This window comes from Protomyctophum bolini (genome assembly GCF_963924005.1).
Source record: "Protomyctophum bolini genome assembly, chromosome: 6".
Classification (NCBI taxonomy): Eukaryota; Metazoa; Chordata; class Actinopteri; order Myctophiformes; family Myctophidae; genus Protomyctophum; species Protomyctophum bolini.
In genome coordinates, this window is record NC_137867.1 from 6,538,510 (window position 1) to 6,564,642 (window position 26,133).

The window sequence follows — 26,133 nt, forward strand, 5'->3', positions numbered from 1 at the left end:
TAATGTATATTGCCAGGCTATAATTGTAAATAAATACAAACATTCTTGAAAATAAATAGGCAAACATTGCGAGCTTATAGGTCAGCTATTTTCGGTGAAGAGTTTGATGTAGAGGGGGGCCCGAAGTACAGACCCCTGGAGCACCCCGGTCAAATATTATATATACAGTATAGGGTTTAAGTGGTTCAAATGGATCCCACGTCTCTGTCCACCCGTTAGGTACAACACTCAATAATTCATGTTGGAAAGAACAAGTGTTTAAGTGCTGAGCTCACTAGGACCCCAAGTGGGCACTGTAGGGGAGGGTCTCCAATATGTACCGATGAGGTTTATTTTATTTTTCTCCATTTCCTGACATTGTTGGTAAAAAAAAAGAAAACAGAAAAAGACGGTTACTGTAAGCTCTTATGTTATCCCATTTTGGGGCGGGAACCCCTTTTGGTGTTAGCATTATGTTATGCTTTAGCTATTGAAAAATAGCAAGATCTACAAGCTCGTAGCGCGCCACCGAGTGGCGCGCTATGAGCTTGTAGGTCTGCTATTCTTGAAAAAACGAAGAACGACTGACATAGAAACATAGCTTTTTTCAGAAAACTGATCTCAGGTCAGAATGGGTTAAAAAAAAAAAAAAAAAGAGGGTTACTGTACAGTACGTAGCTCTTATGTTATGCCATTTTACTGTTGAAATTGTACGATGGCATTTATTATTGATTGTATTTCTCTGCGTGTCTCTGCTTGCTGACTCGGTCTGAGTCCTGAGAGTATAGGGCCTAGGTTTCCTTCCAGCACTGAGTGACACACTGTACTCGGCTTCCTCCTGCATGTCTGGGATCAGTGGGATTATTGGGTAGAGAGCATCATTCTCACTGTACTCGGCTTCCTCTTGCATGTCTGGGATCAGTGGGATTATTGGGTAGAGAGCATCATTCTCACTGGCACTGCACACACACAATGTCTAAACCTAACCTCAATCTTTTTCTAATTTATAGCAACCATTTCCGCTGTGACGACCAGGACACACGCACACACACACACACGCACACGCACACACACACACACAGAAAATATCTATAAAAATAGTGCCGCAACGTCATAACACCAACACGAGTTCCCATGGCAACGCAGCATGCTTCTCCTCCGAGGAGAAAAAAAAAAAACTTCTATCCATTTAGGGTCGAAAATATACGTTTAAACCATCCCCAACCAGTGAGGATACGGCAAGTGGGCCCCAATAACTGGCAGAACAAAATATTTTTTATCAGTGTTCATTATGACAGCACATTTTCAGTTAGGTTCTGTGGTTTTTGTCAGGTGAAACCTGACCAACATCTAGGTGTGAAATGTACGCGACCAGTCACGACCTAGTCGACTCCAGGGTTGCCAAGTCCGCTTCCCCCCCCCCCCCCCCACAGTTGCTTGCCTGGTTTTTGGAGGTTGGTTAGCTTATTTCTGGGATCACTGGTAACAACCTCGTGATTGGCTGCTTCTAGCCAATGGGCCAGCAAAGGGGCCTCTCTGGGCAATTAGCCTCGCGGTCCCAGGCTTACTTATCTGCGAAAAGAAAAGCCTGGTCACAAGGTAAGGCAGAGAAGCTATATCGGCGGACTTCTCCTCCGGAATATCCGTCAGATGTATTTCCCCCGGATACGATATTTTCCCGATCAATCACAACACTGAGAGAACGTAAACTGGGCAAATGGGAAGTGCCTAAGGGGAGAGGCATATATCCCTGGCAGCAACGCAGACTGCATACTAACACACACTGACTGTCTGAGGCGGTGACTCGCAACGCAGCAGACAAGCATGATCACTCACAGTCACACTCACGGCTTGACGGGGAAAGACACGTTTGCAATGTTGGAACGTCACTCGATATAACTTCAAACCAAACGCGTGTTACTAAAATAATAACCATGAGCCTACTAATATGGGGGGGGGGGGGGGGGGGGAGAACACAACGGAGACAGCGCACGCAAAAGGCCGCGAAGCGCGGGATTGTGACACAAGCAAGCTACTTGGAAAATGTAGTAAGCTACACTACCAGTTACTCTATTCAATATAGCTCAACTGCAACGAAGCTACGCTACTTGTAGCTAGCTACTGCCCAACACTGCATACACGTTAGTGCAATAATAAATAATCATACTAATATGGGGGAACACAACAGAGACAACGCTTCTTTCACCCGACAAGATTTTTGTCGACTAATTCAGCCGTATAGATGTAGTCGACTAAAATGTATTTTAGAGGCCCTCCATAATGCCCGATTTATTAAAAAAATTGTCTATTTGAGAGTGTGACACACACTCGCAGTCGCAGCCAAGCCTTAAGACTTGTCTAAGTTCTACTGGATATCTTCTCCACGATTACCGCCATAGCATTTGTCGTTTCGTTTTTAGTTGACGGAATTGTCAATATATTAAGTCATAGTTTTGTCATCATAGCTTATAGTTTGTCAGTGAAACCAACTGCTCTCAAAAACTCAGCACTTCAATATGGCTTTCCCCAGCTAACTGCACACGCCTTTAGTTGTTTTACTGTTCCACTGTTTGTATTGATTTTACTCTAGATATAGCTTTTTTTATCGTGTTGTTTTTTATGTATACCTTTGTTTCCTTTATTTTTGTCGTTTTCCCCCACCCCATGTAAAGAGTCTTTGGGTACTTAGGGAAGTGCTATATAATCTAAGATATTATCATTATTAATATTACATACAATAAACGGCAATGAAAAAAAAAAAAATACCTGTCAGACTCATGGTATGTTTTCTTTAAAAACCTTGAACAATTAGTTTTCATTGTGATAAATTGGAACATAAAAGTATATTGATCCAAGCCGGAAAACACCGACATCGATTGGTTGCTCGTTAAAATTAACATGCTCTGGAAGTGAAAATGCCTTTTGGCTGCCGTGTTAACCCATTCTGACCTGAGATCAGATTCATACGAGGTTTCCACTGGACACACACTGGTCTGATTAACCCATTCTGACCTGAGATCAGATTCTAAAAATGTCAGTCGTTCTTTCGATTTTTCAAAAATAGCAGACCTACAAGCTCGTAGCGCGCCACTCGGTGGCGCGCTATGAGCTTGTAGATCTGCTATTTTTCAATAGCTAAAGCATAACATGATGCTAACACCAAAAGGGGTTCCCGTTCAGAATGTGTTAAGTGGCAATATAAGTTATATGTAATAATACGAGTAGCCAGCCACCCAGCAGTAAAAAAAAACCCACAACTTTTCATTTTAGAATCTGCAATAATGTATTTGCACAAACGTTTCATCCAAGGACAGCTCACACACTCTTTTTACTTTGTTCCATGTAGCTCATTTCTTATTGAAAAAGTCCTCCTTCGTCAGCTGGTGTAAATATTTCATCTTTTCATTATAAATAATAAGGAACAATATCCCATTTCAGTGAGTGAGGGAGAGAGAGAGAGAGAGATGGAGAGAAAGTTGGGACAGAGGGAAAAGCAAAAGAGAGACAAAGGGAGAGGTGTGTGCGTAGGTGTGTGCGTGTGTACGTGCGTGCGTGCGGGCGTGCGTGCGTGCCAGAGAGAAAAGGAAGTCTAGTCAGTCAGACAGACAGTGTCAGGGTGTTATATCATTACAAAGAAGTGTTACAGGCCTGCAACACTTTGTTGTTGCAACGCTGTAAATAGCAGATCTGCAGCATGCTGACAGCGCGTTTGTGACCTGCTATTTCCAGCATGCGACGTAGTAATGAATGGCCAATCAAGGCCACTCACCAAGAGGACAGCTGAGAGTGAGAAGACGAGACCACAGAGAATCCTTCTGATCTCTCTCTCTGGTGGGAGGGTTGATAACTATACTCACTCCACCAAGCCTTGAATACGGGGAGATTATTTCGTTTTTTTTGTTGCATTTCTGAGCCAATAATCCAATATTTGCGGTGCAAAACTGTATAAAAGAATATACACAGACGCCAAAACAACTCTCACGGTGTTAATACATGAGACGCCTACTTATGACTCAGGTTCAAAGAAAATGTTTAATTTAACTTCTATTAACTACTGTAAATATTAGTCAAATATTGGATTGTTGGCTCACTAAATAAATGTATGTACTGTATTCAAGGCTTCATGGAGTGTGTAATAATAAATAGACAATATACGTAATTTCTTGGGTAAAGTATTCCTCTTAAAGTGTAGATTCACCAAGCTTCAGTGGCGGATATAACTATAATGAATATATTTACTATAGTTGTACTGTACAATTTAGTTTGTGTTAACATTTACAATCCCACGTTGTCGAAGTGACGGAATTGGAAGGAAGACAAGTTCGCAAAAATACGCAGTTTGAAAATCCACATCCCACGCCTCCCTGCACTCAATTGCCCCAGCATATGACAGAGAGAGAGAGAGAGAGAGAGAGAGAGAGAGGGGGGGGGGGGGGGGGTCCAGAACAAGGATAGAGAGCCGAGATTTCATTATAAGTGAAGTTTAATCTTCAAAGTCGCAGGGAGCCGGGCGCTGCTATACCCAGGGATTCCCTATCGCAGAAAATGACCTTTTCAGCTGACATCAATCTGACAGAGGACAGAGTTGTACCATGTCGTTTTGACGGTGTCTCGCGCTAAAGAAGAAAAAATGCTCACAATGCGTTGAGTGTGACCTTGACCTCAGAGTAGCCAATTATCTTACCACCATTTTTATCCAGAAAATCTAAAAAAAAATCGAATATCTGACTAGTTTCCTTGTTCTGTCCTTTCATTTCTATTCTTTTTTCCCCTTTCCCTGAAAACTACAGGGGGCTTATTGTCCAAAACATGTTCTTCTCACCCACTGTTTTAACACCGGAAAAAAAGTTTGAATACCCTGCAGATGTGACTGATATTCTTGGGGGGGAACATTAGCCAAAATTAGCAGAGGGAGCTTGTAGATTTGGTGTAGACCTTTTCATATCAAGGTCCATCATTGATTTGGCATTTGAGCCACGGACTTGATGAGATTTAGCCTCTCAGGCGCAAGACCTCTGTCCACAATTCCATGATGTATTGAATGTGGTACCATAGGAGAGATAAAAGGGAAACGTTATATATAAATATTTTACTGTCTTTAATTGTGTAGACTTCTTGAAAAATAAATAATGCAGTCGTTTAACAACAATGTGACTCTTGAGAGCATAATATGAAACCAATTGCAGGTCCATTTGATTTCATTTTACGCTCTCGTCACTTAGCTGGGGAACACCCGGAACCCCCTCAAGGACCACTGGCTGAAAACCAATGCTGCAAAAAAAAGCGGTCCAAGTACAGAGCCAACTCGGGTCCAGTTTAGTCTTCATGTGGTTAAACTTGACTTCAGCTCCACAATACTGTGTTGTGTTCCTCCATCTCTGTCCTGCCATGACACCAGCCATCATCACCCTCACACAATAACACACAAACACCCTTCACAAACAGTGCTGGTACACAGAGTTTCCTACACTCCAAACAGTGGAATGATCACACACACACACACACAGCACACGCGCACACACACAGACACACATGCATGCGCCCGCCCGCACGCACGCAGCCACGCACGCAGTGACTGAAAATAGACCATCTACAAGAAAATAGCCAGTCAACAAGAAACTAGACAGACTACAAGCTTGATAGCCAATCTACTAAGAACATAGCCAGTCTACTGTACAAGCTCAAATAGCTGATATAAGAACATAGCTGATCTGCGGTTACTGTACATGTTTTACATCCCAATCTACAAGGAAATAGCCTACAAGCTCAAATAGCTGCCGATGTAGGCTACTGTACAAGCTCAAATAGCCATTCCACAATCAAACTGATTTGATTATACAGCATATTATACATCACACAAAAGTCCCTGACAAAAGTGTCCGTGCATGTATTAATATAATATATAAACATAACAGCTGTTGATTACACATGTTCGTATCATATAAACGCCCGTTTCCCTTTGCGGTCAGAATGTGAACGTCTCCTCCTCCCTCGTCCAAAACATTCAAATCCAGACGGACTGGTCTCGCCACGCCAGACACCACGCCACATCACATCAACCTCGTCTCTGAGAAACAAACAAGACGGCGCGTATCGCATGACGTATCACATGACAAATCTGGCCAGAGTGCATGCATACTGCACATACCAACATTTCTGAGAGGGCTAAACGCTCCCTTTCATGCGTCTCGGATGAAATAGTGGATTTATGCGTATGGGCTTGTGGGCAGCTGTATTCATAAAGATGAACTAGAAATGATGCAGCCGGCCGGAAGTACAGTTTCATTCAACAGTTCCAATGACAGAAATATATATATATTTAGATATTGTCCATCTGATACACTAAGACTCGCAGCTAGTAATTTAACCCATTCTGAACGGGAACCCATTTTGTTGTTAGCATCATGTTATGCTTTAGCTATTGAAAAATAGCTCGTCTGCTATTTTTTGAAAAATCGAAGAACGACTGACATTTTTTTAATCTGATGATCTCAGGTCAGAATGGGTTAATCAGACCAGTGTGTGTCCAGTGGAAACCTCGTATGAATCTGATCTCAGGTCAGAATGTGTCCAGTGCCCGGGACGCTGGAGGAGCGGTCCGGGCTCCTGGGCTACAGTGTAGCCTCACAGGTTTGAGTACCGATCCCAACGACCTGCGTGTCACTCCCCATCTCTCTCTCCCCATTTCCTGTCAGCCTATACTGTCCTATCGATAAGATATATTGTGCATCTGTGTACTGCATGTTTTGTGTATTTGTGTACAGTATGCTTTTTTCTGTATTTGGTTTTCTATGGGTCCCTCTTGAAAATGAGATGCTGCATCTCAAGGGGCTGTCCCTTCAATAAAAATCTGAAATCTAATAAAAAGAAAAGGTATAAAAGCCCCAAAAATACATACAGTACACCAAAAAAGTTATTTATGTGTCCACTCCAGACAGACGTTTGTTTGTTTTTTTTATGGGCTGTTACGAGGTCTGCCTGCCACTGACTACACCTCCCAGCAACCCCCAGACATGTTCAGGCCACTGGGTATCCCCCACAATGCATTATGCTGTTCGACTTAATCGTGGACGGACGCAACCAAGGTTGAATAGAGGTTATGCGTGTGACATCATCATCATCATCATCATCATCATCATCAAACCCGGAAGTTATGCAGGAACGCCTACTGAGTGGCAAAAAACTACTTTCTGGCCTTGACAGCCCAGACATCCAAACAGAAAAGTCATATTTTATTGCATTACATGACTTAAAACAACGTTAAGTTCACTCTGTCACTCACTTTGCCACTCAATCTGCCATTCACTTTATGCATGCGCATACCCTCTATTGCGCACGAATCCATCATACACAAAATTATAGTCATTTCACGCGAGACTTGACTTTGCAGGTTAATAAACGGCAATTAAAGCCAAAAAAGAGAAAAGAAAAGCTCAAAAAAGGGACATTAATAATATACTGTAAGTGGTCTTTTTTTTCATCTATAAAGTAACGTTAACCCATTCTGACCGGGCACCCATTTTGGTGTTAGCATCATGTTATGCTTTAGCTATTGAAAAATAGCAGATCTACAAGCTCATAGCGCGCCACCCAATAGCTAAAGCACGACATGATGCCAAACACCAAAATGGGTTCCCGTTCAGAATGGGTTAATTAGCGGTGGGGCTGAACCCATTTATTACCGAGGCATTCCTTTGTATAGCTTTTCGGCCCCCGGCCGGCATGCACATACAATCTCTAAAGCCTCCCATTTCAGGCAGTAATTACAGTGAGGGGAGAGATAAAGACAGTCATTTTCGGTATTTTAGAACTCTTCCCATGGCCTTCTAAAAAAAAGTACAGGAGCACGCCACAGAGGTCAACTGTCGGCTCAACAGAATGCAGTGAGACAGGGGAGGAGAAATAATGAACGCATTAACAGCCCGTTGTTGCCGCTGTGCATCGTCCATGGGAACTAGGCGACGTGTGTGTGCGTGGTGTGTGTGTGTGTGTGTGTGTGTGTGTGTGTGCGCTCGCGCACGTGCGCCCACCAGGATAGCGGAGCAATGGACATTGTGAGGTCAATTCATTGTGGTCCTCACAAGAGAAAAGGTTGTTTAAACCCATTAAGACCTGAGGCCCCGATTCTACAAATGGCTTCAAAATCGCTAGTTCTTTCTCACACTTTCAAGATTTTTCAAAAATGTCCAAAAATAGCAGATGTATAATGTGTACAAGCTCGCAGCGTGGCACAGAGTGAGCTTGTAGAGCCAATGCTGACATTTTTTAGAGTTATAGGCCTTACGGATATAAGGTACAAATTCAGGTTAGGGCAAGGATTCATGGGAGCTGTGAAAGGTCCATTAATGCACACTCTGAGTTAGAGACCCGCTGTTAGGGTCCATTTGGTTCCCATTAACTATCAATAATTTTAGCTGAGGACCCCATGGAAACCCTTAAAAAAAAAAAAGACCACTGGGGGTTTCCCGGAACCCCACTTTGAGAACCATTGATTTATATAAGATAAAAACACAGCTGGCATGACAAAATGCCTACCTGGTCTTGAAAGCGAACGGCCATCTTGACGCACCGGTAAAGGCAGATGGACAGAAGCACGGACGGTAGCATTTACCAACGGGTAGACGGACAGACGGTAATGTTTAGTATGAACGGTCGGCTACAGAAACGAGCCAGGACAGAGGGCCCGAGAAACAACATCCTGATCGCGCTGAACGCCGCTACGAGCTATACGAAGCAGGCCCTGCAACACTTCAAATCAAAGTGACCGCGCCGCGATTCAATACACGCCGTGAGCTTGTAGTTGTGCAAATTTTTGTAGGGCGCCGTTTGTAAGGCAAAGGAATCAATAAGACTAATTAATTAAGCCGAATATATAAAACATGTTAGAAATGTTTCGCGTCGATTCGTTCTAAAAAAAGGAAAAAAATCGATAATAAGTGCACCTGGGCAGATAATCATAATTATAGGTGCAGCCCTGGAAGAGAAAGTGTCCGAATTAGAATAGAAAACACAGACATTCCTTGCACGCCTGCTGTGCGGACAAGAACGCAAGAGGAGAGCGGCGGAGTGGAGTTACACAAACGGACACGTTCCCCGCAACCCCACGCCGACTGGTTGCGGACCAATGGAATGCCACCTGAGACTAGTAGTGGTGACCTGATGGGCGCTGGGGACGGTAACCCAACCCAGCTCCGTGTCACCCAGCGCACGCCAGCCAGGCCCCCGTTGGATATACATGTATCCGCCCCGGGCACGGAGACAAAAAAGCACTCAGGGTTCAACTCCAAAAACAATGACATGCACTTCCATGAACGCGTGCCCGGGCGAATAATGTCTGCGTTATTATTATTATTATTATTATTTTTTTGCCAATTATACTGAGACCCAAAATGCTTTGCTTATAGCGTGAGAGGTCTTCAACCTCCACAGAAATGTTCACGGGGCTATCTGTTCCCTTCATTGGCAACAACATAAAAAAGTTCAAATATAATTATTTTTGGGAGTCCTAGTTCAAATATGATTATTGTCGGGGGTCCCGCAGTTCAAATATTATTATTTTTGAGAGGCCTAGTGATTTTGTTCGCGTATACTGTACGCACGCGCGCTTTTAGGTCCAGTCCTATTTTAAGTGGGTGTACGCGTGGGGGCTCGCGTGTGCGTGCAAACGTGCGCGAAAAGCCTGGTGTAGCCCGGCTGTCAAATATGATTATTGTTGGGGGTCCCCAGTTCAAATATTATTTTGGGGGGTCCCCAGTTAAAATATATTTTGTGGGTGTCCTAGTTCAAATATGATTATTTTTGGGGGTCCCCAGTTCAAATATTATTTTGGGGGGTCCCCAGTTCAAATATATTTTGTGGGTGTCCTAGTTCAAATATGATTATTTTTGGGGGTCCCCAGAGTTCAAATATTATTTTGGGGGGTCCCCAGTTCAAATATATTTTGTGGGTGTCCTAGTTCAAATGTGATTATTTTTGGGGGTCCCCAGTTCGAATATGATTATTTTGGAGGGTCCCCAGTTCAAATATATTCTGTGGGTGTCCTAGTTCAAATGTGATTATTTTTGGGGGTCCCCAGTTCGAATATGATTATTTTGGAGGGTCCCCAGTTGAAATATACTTAATTGTGGGGGTCAAATATAATATATTTTGGGGGTCCACAGTTCAAATATGATAGTTTTTGGGGGAACCCTTGCCCTCGGGAGCACTTCACTCCTCTTGCATCACTTCTCGATGCTAGTTTTATAAGCAGATAATATATTTTTAGTTTCCCCTTCCGGCGAGCGATGTCAGCGTCACGCACAACGTATAAATCAGGCTTCCGATCTAATCCAGGAAAAGGTTTGACAGATGGTAATCCGTTTGGTTCTGTGGATGCACTACTCCCTTAAAAAAAAAAAAAAAAAACCCCACAGTTGTTTGGTGGATGCACACTGTATACTCCCTTTAAAACCCCACAGTTGTTCTGATAAACAAAGCAAGCCACAAGAAACGACCGAGTTTACACATGGAGGAGGAGGAGGAGGAGAAGATGGGATCTGTCAGATAGGAGTGGATTCCTGTCAGGATCAAAACGGCTCAAGTATGAAGTCAGGAATACAGCCAGTGGAACGCACCCTTGATGTGGAAAATGAGATGAGACAACTGGTGTGTGTGTGTGTGTGTGGGGGGGGGGGGGGGGTGGGGGGGGTGGGTGTGTGTGGGTGGCGTTTCTTCCCCTTCGGAGCACATGTGGAATGTCTTTAAAGTGGAGCGGAGAGGAGATGATGAGGCTGATGATGTCCGATATTAAATCCTCTTCCTGCAATCAGCTGCCATCTCCCCCATCTCCCCCTCCCACCACCACCACCACCACCACCACCCACCACCCAGCCCTCGCAACCAGAACCTCCAGTCTAAACATCTCTTCTGTATAGGCCCGTCTCAATTATTACATAATCGCCTAATCACATTCTCAAGCATTTTCCAAAAACAATTGAGAAATAGCTGATCTACAAGCTCACAACACGTCACAAAGTATACAATTACTGCGCTATATATATATATATGCCATATCTGTCATATCTACCTGTGCAATTTGTGAAAATGAAGCCTTAAAAACCAAACCTAAAAAAAAAGAAAGAAAATCTAAAGAATTTCAGAACTTTGCAAAAGAATAAAAACAACTACGAAGTAGTCAAACTATAGCCGATCCAGATACCGTGATCATGGCTAATAATGTTGGCAATTTCAATGTTCTAATCAAAACACGTGTTCTCATTGCTGCCTGTCCTCCCTTTCTCGTGTACCACACACACACACACACACACACACACACACACACACACACACACACACACACACATGCACGCTGCGTTGCGTTGCGAGCAGGTGAGATCCATCTGGCAGAGAGGAGAACATTAGGTCACAAGTGTTTGTTCATCTCTCATCTCAACAGCAGAAGCTCTGGAAAGGTCAAGAGCACTTGTACTCCGCACTGCTGATCCTCACTGATCCACAAAATACGTCGGCACACTATGGAAAGGATCACGTTTACCTCCTTCTGCGCTCCCTATAGGCTTGTCACGATTACATTATTAAGTTGACAATTAATTGTCTTACAAATAATTACGATTAACCATTTAATTGTGTCTTTAGCCTTGACCGTTGGACAACCACGACCTCGTGATAAACATTGTGCCAGGGTATAGTTATGACAAATAACTTAATTAAATAACTGACCATTTAATAATTTGATTAAAAATAGCAGAAATTGACGATCTACAACATTACAATGTGACACATTGTAAGCTTCTAGATCTGTTATTTCGACTTTTTTTATGTTGACAATAATGCAAAAATAATTGCGACTATATCAAATAATTGCGATTACACCATTATGAAATAATTGTAACAGCCCTGATACTGGCCTAACTATAGGCAACCAAAGTCATGACAGCCCCGTGTCTTCATGACATGATCCAACCCCATTACAGCCCTTCCAGGCGCCCGCTCACTTCAGCCAACACTGTCTGGAATGCTGTCCGGGTCCGAGCCTTCCCTAAACAACGCTCCACACGTCCCAGACACGTCTCCCTCCTGGGCCCCCAAGCTCTTATAGCTGTGGAATAAACTCCCCACACTCACTCCCAATGTTCCACCTACCTACCTCACCCCCTAGCACTCACCTCTCCCTAGCACTCACCTCTTCAGACTCCAACTCCCCCACTATAGCCACTAGCACTCACCTGTCCATCCACAGAGGGCGCAGCCATTACTGGGGTGTACCATTAAGCTGATTAGCTACACCTGGTCCATGCAACTCCATGGCACCCCTCTCTGGATTTGCCTAAATCACTCACCTCTCCAGACTCCACCTCACCCCTTGTCACTCCTCCGATAGACGCTATAGGTTACTATGCAGCCATAGCTAAGGTCACTATTGTTCTTATGTTTTTGTTCCCTACGTTTTATTTTCCCCTCGACCACAAATGTGCAGAATGGTATTTAGACAGCACGTTGTTTAGACTACACTAGGCTTATTGTTTACCTGGTATCCTATAGATCCCAAAATACATAATGTTATCTAGATAGCATCCAGACAGGTCCATTGTTCACCTGCTATCCTAGTACATTGTTCTCTCTGCGCTCTATTTGTTTGACTATTTAGCTTGTTTACCGACTAGAGTCCATGTTTACACTGCTTATTCTGATCTCACACTTGTCAAATCGCTCGGGGTAAGAGGTTGAGGCGTCCTCCGCTAGAAGCCTAACTTTAAAAAATTGTCACGAGGCGCCACAGGCCAGCAGAACGCACGGCAAGCCCCAACTAAAGAGCAAACAGGCCCACAGGGCTGCATAATGAAGGCACAGGAATCCACAGTACGAGAAAACAGTGCACTCATTAATAACACGGTGACATCATCACAATGGGACCAGTCAGACAGACAGACAGACAGACACAACGACCGAATGAAGACACAGAGAGAGAAAAACAACACCACCATAGAGAAAGGAAGGCAGATGATGGGAGGGGGTTCTAAATGAAAGGGGGACTTGTTTCAGTGGTTCTCTAAAGCGGGTCATTGTCTAAGTAAACAATAAACCAAACCAAAGCAAAACAGCACTTGAACAATCGGTCCTTGTGCTTGGAGTGCTGTGAGCTTATGAAAACTAAACCGTGGATGGCTTTTATAGGACGAGCCGTGGAGGACTGACTGCGCTCTGCTAATCTCAAGGCCTTCCGTTTGTCTCTCCGGAGACCGAGAGGACAGTCCAAGCGAGAAACGCCACGACTTGACTGAGCTATAGCGCTGTGTGTATAGTTCAAGCACGTCCACACACGAGATCGCCTGAAAATAGCCAAACTGCTTAAAGATCGGCCATTTTCGGTGCGTGACATGATCAGCTTGCAGCATAGAGTATTAAAAGGATAGAGACTAAACTAGCGTGAAGCTCCGCCCCCTCCACTATTCATGTCAGTGGAAGTTGCTCAGTGGCGTTTTGAAGCACCCGGAAAGGCTGCCGGAAGTACCGTCTTTTCGCTGATTCAGCATTTCACTTCCGCATTTGGACACCAAATTTTGGTGTCCAAATGCGGAAGTGCACCCAGAGTGCACCTGGGCTTTAACATTGGGCGCTCGGTTGCACGGGGGTTTCCTCGTCAAGAATCCACGGGTCTGCGCCTGCAGTCCTTTCCTCTTACCACATAGGGACCAGCGCTTCAACATTGGAGTGCCTAGCTGGCCCCTTGGCTTGCAGCTGAACGAAGAACAGTCTAAGAGTCATCTTTGGAGCATTGTCCAGGGGGGGGGGCATTTTAGGGAAGGCTCGGACCAGTGACCACTTCAGCCTCCGGCCCCAATACTGGCCTGATTACAACAACAGCCTGGGAAGTAACAGTGGATGGAACGGCGTGATGGATGAATCTTGCCGTTATAGTAAGTTATACTAAGATACATACAATTAAAATATATAAATCACACCTTAAAGTATAGTCAACATGGACCTGCAGGTGAGAAACTCAAAGTGGGCTGCAAGCTGAGGCACAGCAGATAAATTGACCGTGTTCTGGCACGCGATTGTGAATCCCACCACAGCTCTAGGGTAGACCCGTCTGATTAGGCATAGTTTTACTGAGTTTTACTTAATAATAATAATAATAATAATAAAACATCATTTGCACAGCACCTTTCATGACATGAAATGCAGCTCAAAGTGCTTTACAGAGCAATGGAGAGAAAAAAAGAAAAGAAAAGCAAGGCATAAACATTAAAAAACAAGAGCAGTAATGCAATACAGTGAGGACATGTCATGAATAACAAAAAATAAAAGATCAATTAAAAAAAAGGGTGTATAGAAGTGGGTCTTGAGCTGTGCTTTAAAAATGTCTACAGAGGCTGCCTGTCGAAGGTACACAGTGGGAGTTTGTTCCATGCCGACGGCCCGTAGAAGCAAAAAGCTGCTTCCCCGTATTTTTTAGGCAAAGCGAGCAGGCCAGCAGTGGAAGACCTTAGGGGGCGGCGGTTTGGGACATATTTAGGCAGGCAGTCATGTAGGTAGGGTACTTAGGGGTTGGGTTTAGGCCTGTCTATCACAGCGAATACTGGCCAAGCACAGCAGGGTTTGGATGCATATATTTATATATTTATTTATTTTGAATTTTTTTAATATAGCACAAGTGCGTGTTCAGTGCGTGCAAGCATGTCGTTTGATTGGTGAGTTGAGAAGGAGGGGGCCGGGGTTGCGACTTGCGAGCAATGGCCAATAGACCAAAAAAAAAGAAAAAGGAATGTTACAGAATACAGATCAATTTGACAGAGAGAGTTAAATGAACACACGCGGCAACACTTAATTCCGGTGTGCAGATTCTAGCCTCTACCATCCGGTCAGCAAAGAGTAATGCGCGTCTCCCAGGAGAGCGTTTGATAAAACTCCCACATTCCCAGTTTAGGATAAACAGTGTTGTGATTTAGGTCATATACACGAGTAAATACTGTAAACCAGATCAGATGGGGTCAAGCAGCCCTGCTCTGCCCTTTGGCCGACAGGGTGTGGTCACTCGTCAGTGTGAGTCTCTGTGTAGAAGGGAAGTCTCTCTGTAAACCGCTACGCCCTCCGCGCTTCCTGCCATTCCTCAGATAAACATGAGCAACATGCACAACATGCACAACACGCACGCCTTACTCACTGCCATGAACAACATGCACGCACATGCAGCACACACAAGCCTCAGTGCGTGAGCAACATGCATGCAAATACGCACGCCTATCCCGCCATGAGCCACATGCACGTTGCACACACGCATACCCTATGACGCCATTGCCTTTTATTCTTCATATATCTGACCTGCTTGTGTCTGTATACTGTACACACGGGCAACTGGCGGCCCCCCACCTTCGCCTTATCCGGCCCACAGGTTAATATTAGAATATTGATATATCTATTGATTTGATTTCTGCTGTTATACAATTCCAAAACATGCAAACATGACCCACTTGAATTACTACTATATATTAGTAGAGCGACTACGCCGACTATAGCACAATGTTATTTTCATGTCCAATGCAGTGTACCGGTATTTATATTTAGTTCATAAATTTAACATAAGTATAACTAAATGCATTTGAAATTAAATTAAAAAAGCTTTACTTTTCACGATTCCAAAAAAAAATAATCTAATTATTCAGGGTTTCAATTCAAATAGCTGATCCACAAGCTCAAAACGTGTCACACTGCGAGGTGTTTGGAGCTTGTAGATCGGCTATTTTTGCTACGACAGTAATATGCAATGTGGCCCTCTCAGTGTGTGAGAGTGGCCCAGGAAATGATTATCCAGTCATTTTCTCCATAGGCTTTTCAAAAAGTATTTATTTAAAGACGGTTACGCCGCGGACAAAGCCAACTCGGATCGTGACAATATTTACAATGTTTTGGGGCCGATCAAATAATTAGTAAGAAGAAAAACAAAACAAATAAGTGTTGTATCCTGCCTTTATTTTCTTCTTTCAAATGATTTGATCGGCACAAAATATTGTGTTTTTAATGTCATGATTTGTCACGATCCGAGTTGGCTTTGTCCGCGGCGTAGAACAGTCTTTATATAAATACTTTTTGAAAAGCCTATGGAGAAAGGGGGCGGGCCTGCGACGCTCTATAGTGTCCCTCCACCCCTGCTGTATATCACTGTTACTTTTCAGAAGAATGAAGAAAAAAGAAAAAAAAAAAAGAACCTGTGATCTCTTCCAAATAGTTCTTTAAATTACAATGATAGTCATTACTGTACAGTCTGTGGTTATTATTTTAGTCACAAGCTCTAGCGGCTTTCCCAAGCCGGGGTCTGTCTGGGCTCCCATTGGAGGGGCAGAGATTAAAAATAGGGTGCATTTTGCATCCCAAAACGAACAACGACCTCTGCATCCACGGGATGTACTCCGGTGACGTAAATAGGTTGTCAATGTAACGAGTCCCGGGTTGCAGGGATGGTCTTTTAGATGAGTCCTGCAGGGACATCTTATGAGTCCCACTAACTTCAACGACGTTAGGAGTCATATTTTGCCTTTTTTTTTTACAAATTGCAGCATTTAACTTAAATTTTATATGGATATAATGTGGTTATATTCATGTAGAAAACGGAAGAAGAAATGATTATTATAACTAAAGCTAGCGAAATAAACTATAATAAAAAAACAGTAGTACAGTAGTGCATCAGAGGTCGTTGTTATATTGCATCCCCCAACTATAAACTGCATTTTGGGATGCAAAATGCACCCTATTTTAATCTCTGTGTACTACAATACTGTACTGTTTATTTATTGTGCTAGCTTTAGTCATAATATAATCTGTTTTCTACATGAATATAACCACATTATAACCATATAAACTGAAATGAGAGTTAAATGCTGCAATTTCTAAAAGTGGCAAAATATTTTTCCTATATAACGTCGTTGAAGTGGGACTCATGTAACATGTCCCTGCAGGACTCATCTAAAAGACCATCCCTGCAGCATCCCAGGCCAGGACTCATTACATTGAAAACCTATTTACAGCACTGGAGGGGTTCCATATCCCATTCTGACCGGGCACCCATTTTGGTGTCAGCATCATGTTATGCTTTAGCTATTGAAAAATAGCAGATCTACAAGCTCATAGCGCGCCACCGAGTGGCGCGCTACGAGCTTGTAGGTCTGCTATTTTTGAAAAATCGAAGAACGACTGACATTTTTAGAATCTGATTTCAGGTCAGAATGGGTTCATCAGACATGTGTGTGTCCAATGGAAACCTCGTATAGAATCTGATCTCAGGTCAGAATGGGATATTCTATCACAGTTTGGAGGCAGCCCAACAGTTGCACAAAATCATTCTAGCACAAGAAACATCATTCTGGAGCACACTAACAATAACAACACGTTCTTTTCTTACGTTAGCGCAGTGAAATTTGTTCTCCGAATTTGTTACATCTCTCGGAGCGGTGAGCCGCAGCTTGCGCCACGCTCGGGAATCATTAGCTGATTTGACCCCCCCAATCCAACCCTTTGATGCCGAGTGCCAAGCAGGGAGGCATTGGGTCCCATTTTTACAGTCTTTGGTATGACCCGGCCGGGGGATCGAACCCCCGACCTCCCAGTTTCAGGGCGGACACTCTAACCATGCACAAGAGCCACTGGTCTGGTCAGTTAGGTGTTAAGTGTCTTGCTCAGGGAAGGTTCGACACAGACCGTGGGCTGGGAGTTGAACCGGTGACCTTGTGGCTATATACCAGATGGTCTCTCTCTAGTCTACTCTCTACCCACTCAGCTAAATAGTTTGAATAATCTGATCTGCTTTGCACTTTCATTCCTTCCACAGTATTTCTGTTCTTCATCCGGACTACAAAATGATTGTGCTTGTAAAAAGAAAAATAAGAGGGGAAATCCCTCATGTTTTACCTGTAAACCTGGGATGTGACAATAATTGAGGTTTAAGTTGACGCTAGTTTTTTTGAGCTAAAAAGTCGACAATGTGCCGGGTGACGCCCATGCACGGTATAAGTAAATTCAGCTTGTGTGATCACACAGGGAGATGCAAATAAAACAAACCATGTATTCAAATGTATACATGGGCCAAGCACACACACACACACACACACACACACACACCCCCCGGGAGGGATAATCAAAAATAGCGGAGTTGGAACCTAAGTCTTTGACCAGCCACATTTACCCGCAGCCTCTGGGGCACAAGAGTTAATAACTATTGAAACAATGAAAAGTATTAAGAGCTTTGTGACAAAATAATAACTACATTGGATCCGATGGAACAAAAAAGAAGGGTTCTTTGTTCCATTTGGTGAAAAGTAACAGTTTTGGACATCCAAGGCTTCCATGACAGAGAGTATGACGTTAAGACAGGATCAAAAGTGTAAAAAAAACAAAAAAAACCCAAAGGGCAAAAACAGAGGAGAATGTTTTGATTCAAAAGTGGAATAAATAATTAGGACAGGTGGTGTGTTTCTGCGTTCAAAGAGGAAAGGCTATTTATACTAATTTAATTATTTTTTTAAAACAGCGTTGGAAGAACTACTCTGATGTTTTTGTTGAGTAAGTAAAAGTATCAATGCCAAAATAGAGAAACGTTTTATGTTTTGAGTAAAAGTATAAACATTATGTAAAATAAGTTACTCACAGTGCCAAAGGGGGAAAAAAGAATAATAATAATCAAAATCTTTCAATGTGTGTCAAAGTTTAGCAGATCTACAAGCTCACAATGTGTCACATCACGCTGTATAAAACAGGGCTTATTGCTTGATGTATGTTTGTTAATAATACTTCAACTTTAACTTGTTAAAAAGGTGTCGAGTAATAGTTGCAATACTTGCCTCTGAGATGTAGTTGTATATTATAGGTACCGGTATTGAAATATTAACATTCCCAAGTGAAGTAAAAGCACCTTAAAAATTGTACTGAACAGTACTTGAGTGAATGTACTTTCCACCATACTGTCCAAAGGGCTAAACAAAGCAGAATGGTTTGATTCAGTGAAGACAAAGAGGCATTGTGCAATTAATTAATTAATGAATTAATTAAGGACAGGTGCTGTTTCTCCCTTCAAAGGCAAAGGCTATTTATAGAAGGCATTTCAAATTCAAAACCAGTGGTGGATGAAAAGAAGAAGAAAAAAATGACTAAGTAAAATGACCAATAGAGAGAAATAATTATGAAAAATATTTCAAAATGTGTCTTTTTGTAAAAGCTGATCTACAAGCTTTCAGATTGGCAATTTTAATGTGTTAATGTTTTATTGGTTAACCTGTATAGTATAAGTAATAATAATTATTATTATAATAACACAAAAAAAAAGAGAAATACTCTACAAGTAAAGAAAAATCCTTCGTTTCAGTTCAAAGGGAAAGTATTAGATTTATAGAAGTCATTTCAAATTCAAATCCAAACGGAAACCCGTTCCGTTCACTGGACGATTACTGTACACGGTTGCCATGCCCCGGATGGACGGTTGCTAAGGGGAAGTGGGTGTCAGTTCCTTTTCCCTGGAAGTACGTCCTGTTTGTGTCCTCGGGCACACACACACAACAGGAACTAAAATAGCAAGCGAGCGCACGCAGCCACACCACGCAGCGCTACACACACACACACACGCATGCCGGCGTTTGGACCAATCAATGACATGTAATTACACCAGTGAGTGAGCGGTATAGTGGTGACACATGCAGCAGGCTTGGTGTCGAGGCTTAGAAGACCTAAATTAACACGGTGCATGTTAGCCGTGTGTGCGTGCGCGTGTTCCACAAACTTAACAGTTAATGACCAATGTATCCACATGCAGGCTCTTCTCTCTGCCCTTCTCTGTACTGAGGTGCTTGTAATAAAGTTTTCAAATAAATGTAGTGGAGTGAAAAAACTATATAACATTTGCCTCTGAGACGTAGCGGAGCAGAAGTTAAGTACACATACCCCTCAAAATTGCACTTAATAAGTAAATGTACTTAGTTACTTTCCAACCGTGACGCTGCCGACCACAGAGGGTCGGTCACTGCTGGCTGAAAACCTCAAAGCTGCTACAGAGCTATGCTGTGTTCACTCAGTGTGTGAACGGTCATGACTCTGTGACCGTGTCTGAAGCCTGGATTAGATTTAGTGTGTGGTGTGCCTGTGATGTGCACAAGCTCCACGAGATCTACAGCACAGCACACACAAGTCACACATCAGAGGCAACGGTAACAACAGGGACAGACAGACAGACAGACTCCTGACAGGACAGGCCACTGTACTGCCGTCAGTGGCACTCTGTGTAGGAGATGAGAGAGAGGTGTGTGTGTGTGCGTGTGTGTGTGTGTGTGTGTGTGTGTGTGTGTGTGTGTGTGTTATTATTGTACCAAAAGCACATACCGGTAGTACTAATTTTCCTGCATTGTCCTTACGAGAGAAAGTGGTTACCGGTATAGTAAAAAGTAAAAAAAAAAAAAAAAAAGTAATTCAATAAATACAAAAATATTAATAATAATACTCAAACACGGTACTTAAGTACAGTACATGTACTTGGTTACTTCCCACCAGGGGCAGTACAAGGCAGGGGTGGGGCGTGTTCAGGGACATGTCATTAACCCAGTCTGAACGGGAACCCATTTTGGTGTTAGCATCATGTTATGCTTTAGCTATTGAAAAATAGCAGATCTACAAGCTCATAGCGTGCCACCGAGTGGCGCGCTACGAGCTTGTAGGTCTGCTATTTTTGAAAAATCGAAGAGCGACTGACATTTTTAGAATCTGATCTCAGGTCAGAATGGGTTCATCAGACCAGCGTGTGTCCAGTGGAAACCTTGTATGAATCTGATCTCAGGTCAGAATGGGTTAAGTTGCATGAGGCCAGTGGCTTCACACACAGTGGACGGTGGATGGATGGCGACCGCGCAGTTGTCACTTGTCACCTGCATGGCACACAGCTGCTGTCGTGCTCGACACCAGGTCACGCATGCTGATTACATGTGAACCTTCAGTACTACGAACATGTATGGCTGTCACCATCATGACAGGATACAAATAATTGAGATTAACAATTGAATTGTGTTTAGCTTCTTTTCTTTTTTTTTAACTCTTTTTGCATTGGAGCATACGAATCAAAATTACATTAATTTATACTGTGATTATGTCAAATAAAAAGGCGATCAAGCGATTATAATTTGGAACAACACACTTATCTATACATGTAATTTACATGTATTGTATACTGTAAAATTCGGGGTGTTTCTTTAAAGGACAACTTCACCACTTTTACAACCTATCTTCATATAATAGGTCCTCACTAATAATCATGATAAAATGTCAAGAATTGTTTTAGTCTCTGTCTCATAGGAGGGCTGTGGGCAGTTAAGAAACAGTCTTCATCATCATCATTAGGCAGATAATTTTTTAAACAAGATTTTTTTTACAAAGATATTTAGATTTTCATTATCGTGAGAACGATGGCTTCCCTTTTCGCATTGCAACTTTTCAGGACTAGAAAGCCTGCCGTTTTTATTAGCTTGTATTCCCCATCAATGAGGTCACTGGTTCTGAACTGCCCACAGCACTCCTATGAGACACAGACCGAGTAGAAAAGAATTGCACCATTTTTTTCATGATTATTAGTGAGGACCTATTATATGAAGATAGGTTTAAAAATGGTGAAGTGGTCCTTTAAGTCTGAGAGTTCAACGGGTCCATATTTACGCCGAGAGTGTGAAATAAAGAGATAGCCTTCTTTCGATGAGTTGGACGACGTCCTTTTGAATGACCCTAGTAATGTTCCCAGTACAGACAGGTCCAAAGCCTGGCCCGGAGCCAATCGTAGCATTAGGGCACATTTTAAAAGCTTCCTTCCTAAAAAAATGTATTATTTATGGCCCATGCATGATAGTCATGTGAAATTCATACATTGAAGTGTGTTCTTAAATTAACCTGGGAAGATTTCTCAGGGATTTACAAGGATTCCTGACTGCCTATTCCCTTATGTTATTTCGTTCTGATGTGAAAGAAAGGGATTTCATTTTTGTAGAGACGTTTTCACACCTTGGTTACATTTAGCTACACTGTCCTTTGAACAGAAGTTCAGCCAGAACTCCTTTGTACACAAGGCAGGACAGGTAATGATGTCATTTGCCAGTAAATGATGTCATCTGCTATATCTCTCACACACCCCACACACACACACACACACACTGAAGAGCAGTAAAAAATAAATTAACAATCTTTTGAATATTTTCTACAAGCTCACAACGTGATGCCATCTTCAAGTAGCCTAGATATGAGGTTGTTAAACAGATTTTGATGCTATATTAACCAATTTCGGTGGGGACCCCCTGGAACTCCCTTTGAGAACTACAATGTAAATGCTTGAGTGTGGCCTTTGCTCATTCCCTGATGGACTGATCGAGGGTAGCTACTGGGACGTAAATCGGAATTTGATCAATCCCGGCTGGGTCGCCTGAGTGAGGGGTATGATGTTGGTAGACCCGAAAACCCCGCTGACCTCAGGATACATCACTGAGGATACGTCCCAGGTGCACCCATGTGATGCATTTTTTGTTATAGTTGTTGTAAATGCTTGAGTAAGAGTACAGTATACCACACAAATAAGTCTTACCACACAAACAAGGCTATTCCCACAGCTGACCTGGGTTCAAAGCTGACCTACAGAGACTCTCTAATTCATTGTCTGTCTCTCTCTCTCTCTCTCTCTCTCTCTCTCTCTCTCTCTCTCTCTCGCGCCAAATTCCAATACCCAAATATCTGCTCACTGCCGCAATTATGGTCGTTCGCTTTTAGGAGGAGCCGAGACCGGAGAGCGAGTGATCTCCCCGGGGCCACCTGAACTTTGTTGTGCGTGCTCATACCAAAATGTAACACACATGCGTGCGTGCGTGCATTGTGTGTTGAACAGTTGGGGTTTAAAGTAACTGCACAGATCTTGTTGTGCGAGAAAAATGCATGTCAAACAGCTCATTTATGAGAAGCACTACATCTAATGCAGGAGTAGCGAGCAGGCCGGAGTGAGGAGTTGGAATGTACGGCCGTCAGTCCAGCCTGCTTGATTCCTCCGGACTGGCATATAATCCCATCCTCCTCGCTGGGAGGCGGGACTAATGCGCGAGTGGAGTGAGCGACTGTGGAACTTGGAGGTATTGGAATTTGGCTACCGTCTCTCCCTCTTCCTCACTCATCCTCCTCCTCCCCCCTCTCTCCGTCTGTCTGTCTCTCTCCCTGAAATAAAGCCATGATGGCCATGAATAAATCTTAAACCTGCAAATCTCCAAAACTTTACAAAGAAAAAATAAATAAGTGTTCCAAATGTAAATGTTGTACTTGTCACAAGCTTTTCTTAACGCCCGGGGTTATTTAATCCATTGTATGTTATATTAGTTAAATGTTCATAAAACCCACCAACACAGCTAAAACTAACAATAAAATAACCTTAATAATAAGCCTTATACCTTTACTTGAGTAATTTCATGTCTCGATCAAAGGCAAATATAGTACTTTTTTTTTTTTTTACTCCACTACAAGTATCTGACAGAATAACTCATAGTGACTCATTTCCATTGCAGGGTGAGCTGTAATGGAAAAGCGCTGGAGGTGTCTTGAGTCGCTGCCCAGGGCTGAAAGCTGTCAGAGCCCTGAATGAGGAGATGGTCCTCTCATAAATAAATGAAAATAAAAAAAACATTTTATTTGTATTAGTTAATTTTACATATTCCCTGGGTGCTTCTCAGCAACTCAGTCAGTCAGTCACCCCTTGACTGCTCCGACATAGCAGTGGCTGTCGGTTTAATATTAGACGGCAATCGGTTCCATTCTATAGATATTTTTCCCCTCATGTACTGTACTCTGCAAATCAGTGGCACTGGATCTAGCAGCATATACAGTGCCATTCTTTAACCAATTTAAGAACTTGACTGTTCTCAACTGTAACCATTTATACCATACATTTCATCGCCGCCTTGTTTCCCTCTACTCACCTTGCCTAAAATAGCCGACCTACACTGTGACCTTGTTTTATAACAGTTAATGACTTGTGAGCGATGTTTGTTTTTGTTCCATTTTTAAATAAAAATAAAAATAAAAATAATTTAACTTAATTTAAATCAACACAAAGGTTGGTTGGTTCCATTTGTACCCTCTCACTCTCATAGATAAATCATCACACTAAATATTGTACATTTTGTGCGCTGGCCAACTATTAAACCAGAGCGCAGTGGTTCTCAAAACATAATATTTGGCCACAGAAGAGGATATGTGCCAGGGACTCCCGTAAGAGATTTGTCAACATTTTTCAAAAACAGACGCAGTGTTACACTTGTAATGCTGCGGTTATATACAGTATACTGTATATAATTTATGCAATAGAATAGCCAAAACAATGGGCTTAAATGTTTAAACTGTTCCCAATTTTGCTGGGTACCCCCTGGAACCCCATCAAGGACCCCACGTGAACTAGAGTAGAAGAGTACACACATTTCATATCTAGTGAAGTGTTCCTATTGGTGGAGACACCGGAACACACAACAGGTGTATCGACAGGAGCTGGAACGGGATTGGTCGCCGTAAGAGCAACACCTACCCGAACACTTTACCAATAGCCTACATAAAAGAAATAAACAAACACGAAATTAAAGTGAACGTGATTTATACTTCATCGGGTGATGCACAACGAAAAGGTATACAATATAGTACTTTTTAATCCACCACAATTATGTGTGAACTTGAAGACTTCAGTTTCAACTTGCAAGTTACTTTGTATATTTAGACCATTATTGGTCCACACAATTAACACGCATTAACCACTTGAGCCCTATATTATAGTGCGGATATTCCAAAAACAGCAAATGTACACACGCTCACAACTTCAGTCACAACGCATCGCACCGCGGCGCAGTGAGTTTGTAGATCGTCTGTATTTTATCGGGCAACAGAAACCCGTTGGGAAAGCCTTGGGTTTCCAGCAACTGCTCGAGTCCTTCGTTCCGGTTTTAGAGCCCGCCCTACTGCATCCGGTCATTCCCACGCACACATACATTGACGCACCGTTTCCGTATCCGCTCCAAAGATCCGGACCGGACGTTGCTACCCGATAGGCTAATCGGAACCCACCCGCCGAGCTACCGACACAAACTTACCCCGATGCTGTCGCTCTTGCTGCGGTATCCTCCTCCGCCTTTTACGGGCATTCTGGTTCCGTTGAGCCCCGAAAACAGTCGCGGTACGGAGGCGGAATCTTTACCAAAAGCGTGGGCTCTGTCTTCTCTGTGTGTCTAGTTATGTGAGGCAATGAAACATGGCTGTTTCATAAACAGCAGCATCCCAGAACAGACAGCGGCGTGACAGCTCTGCTCTCCCCGACTCTCCTGCACTCTCGTTGGGAGAGACACTTTGAACAAGCCCCGGTCTTCCCATACCACAGCTAAGGGGGGGGGGGGTCTCTGCATTTCAACAAACAACTGTGTTACGTATGTCTCGGGCGTTTAATAGCAATGTAAAATAATAATTCAAATTAATAACAAAATAATAATGGAATTAATAACTTGATAATGATTCCATGTTTGGTTTATTTATCAGTTTATCTGAGTATGCTTCATTTGACAGCTCGTCAGACCCCCCCCCCCCCCACCACCCCGTAAACGCGTGAATGGTACGTTCCGGCCCCGGTGGGAGGGAGGGAGAGAGAGGGAGGCGTTGATTTATTATGTGAAAGTTTATATTATAAACATTGTGACGCACTGCTTGTTGTGTACAGTGAGTGTACAGTTAAAATGTCTCGGAAAATACATCATCATCATAATTACATACAGTAGTCGGCTATTCAATGTATTAATCTAATGGGTTATCTTATGTGTTATGTGCTAATTTACAAAGTCTACGATGAAGGGTCTACAAACAGCCAAACACTGATACCATGTGGTTGAAAGTATCACTACTCAACAAGTAGGCCTATATATATTACTACAATAAATGCAGTTTGACTGAGGTAGGCCTATGTCTACTTTTACTTTACTCGATTTCATTAGCCTACTCATTTCTAAACTTTTTGTTGTTTTTGTGAACTTGCCCATTCTGAGCATACTTTACTTTGTTAGGCCTACTATAGCCTACATAATTTGGTTTTGGATATGTTTTTTTTTAAAGACAAGAGTCATATTACAGCAATGA

At 42.8% G+C, this 26,133-nt stretch overlaps 1 protein-coding gene across 5 annotated transcripts in view; it reads right to left on the reverse strand.

Annotated features, from left to right (window-relative positions):
- Positions 1–25,356, reverse strand: part of LOC308317606 (tight junction protein 2-like) — a 77,305-nt gene extending 51,949 nt beyond the window's left edge. For all 5 annotated transcript variants that reach the window (XM_080766739.1, XM_080766738.1, XM_080766737.1 and 2 more), the window contains exon 1: positions 25,104–25,356. In XM_080766739.1, the coding sequence (XP_080622865.1) occupies positions 25,104–25,154 (51 nt within the window). In that variant the 5' untranslated portion in view covers positions 25,155–25,356. The remainder of the gene's footprint in view (positions 1–25,103) is intronic.
- Positions 25,357–26,133: the final 777 nt, after the last annotated feature.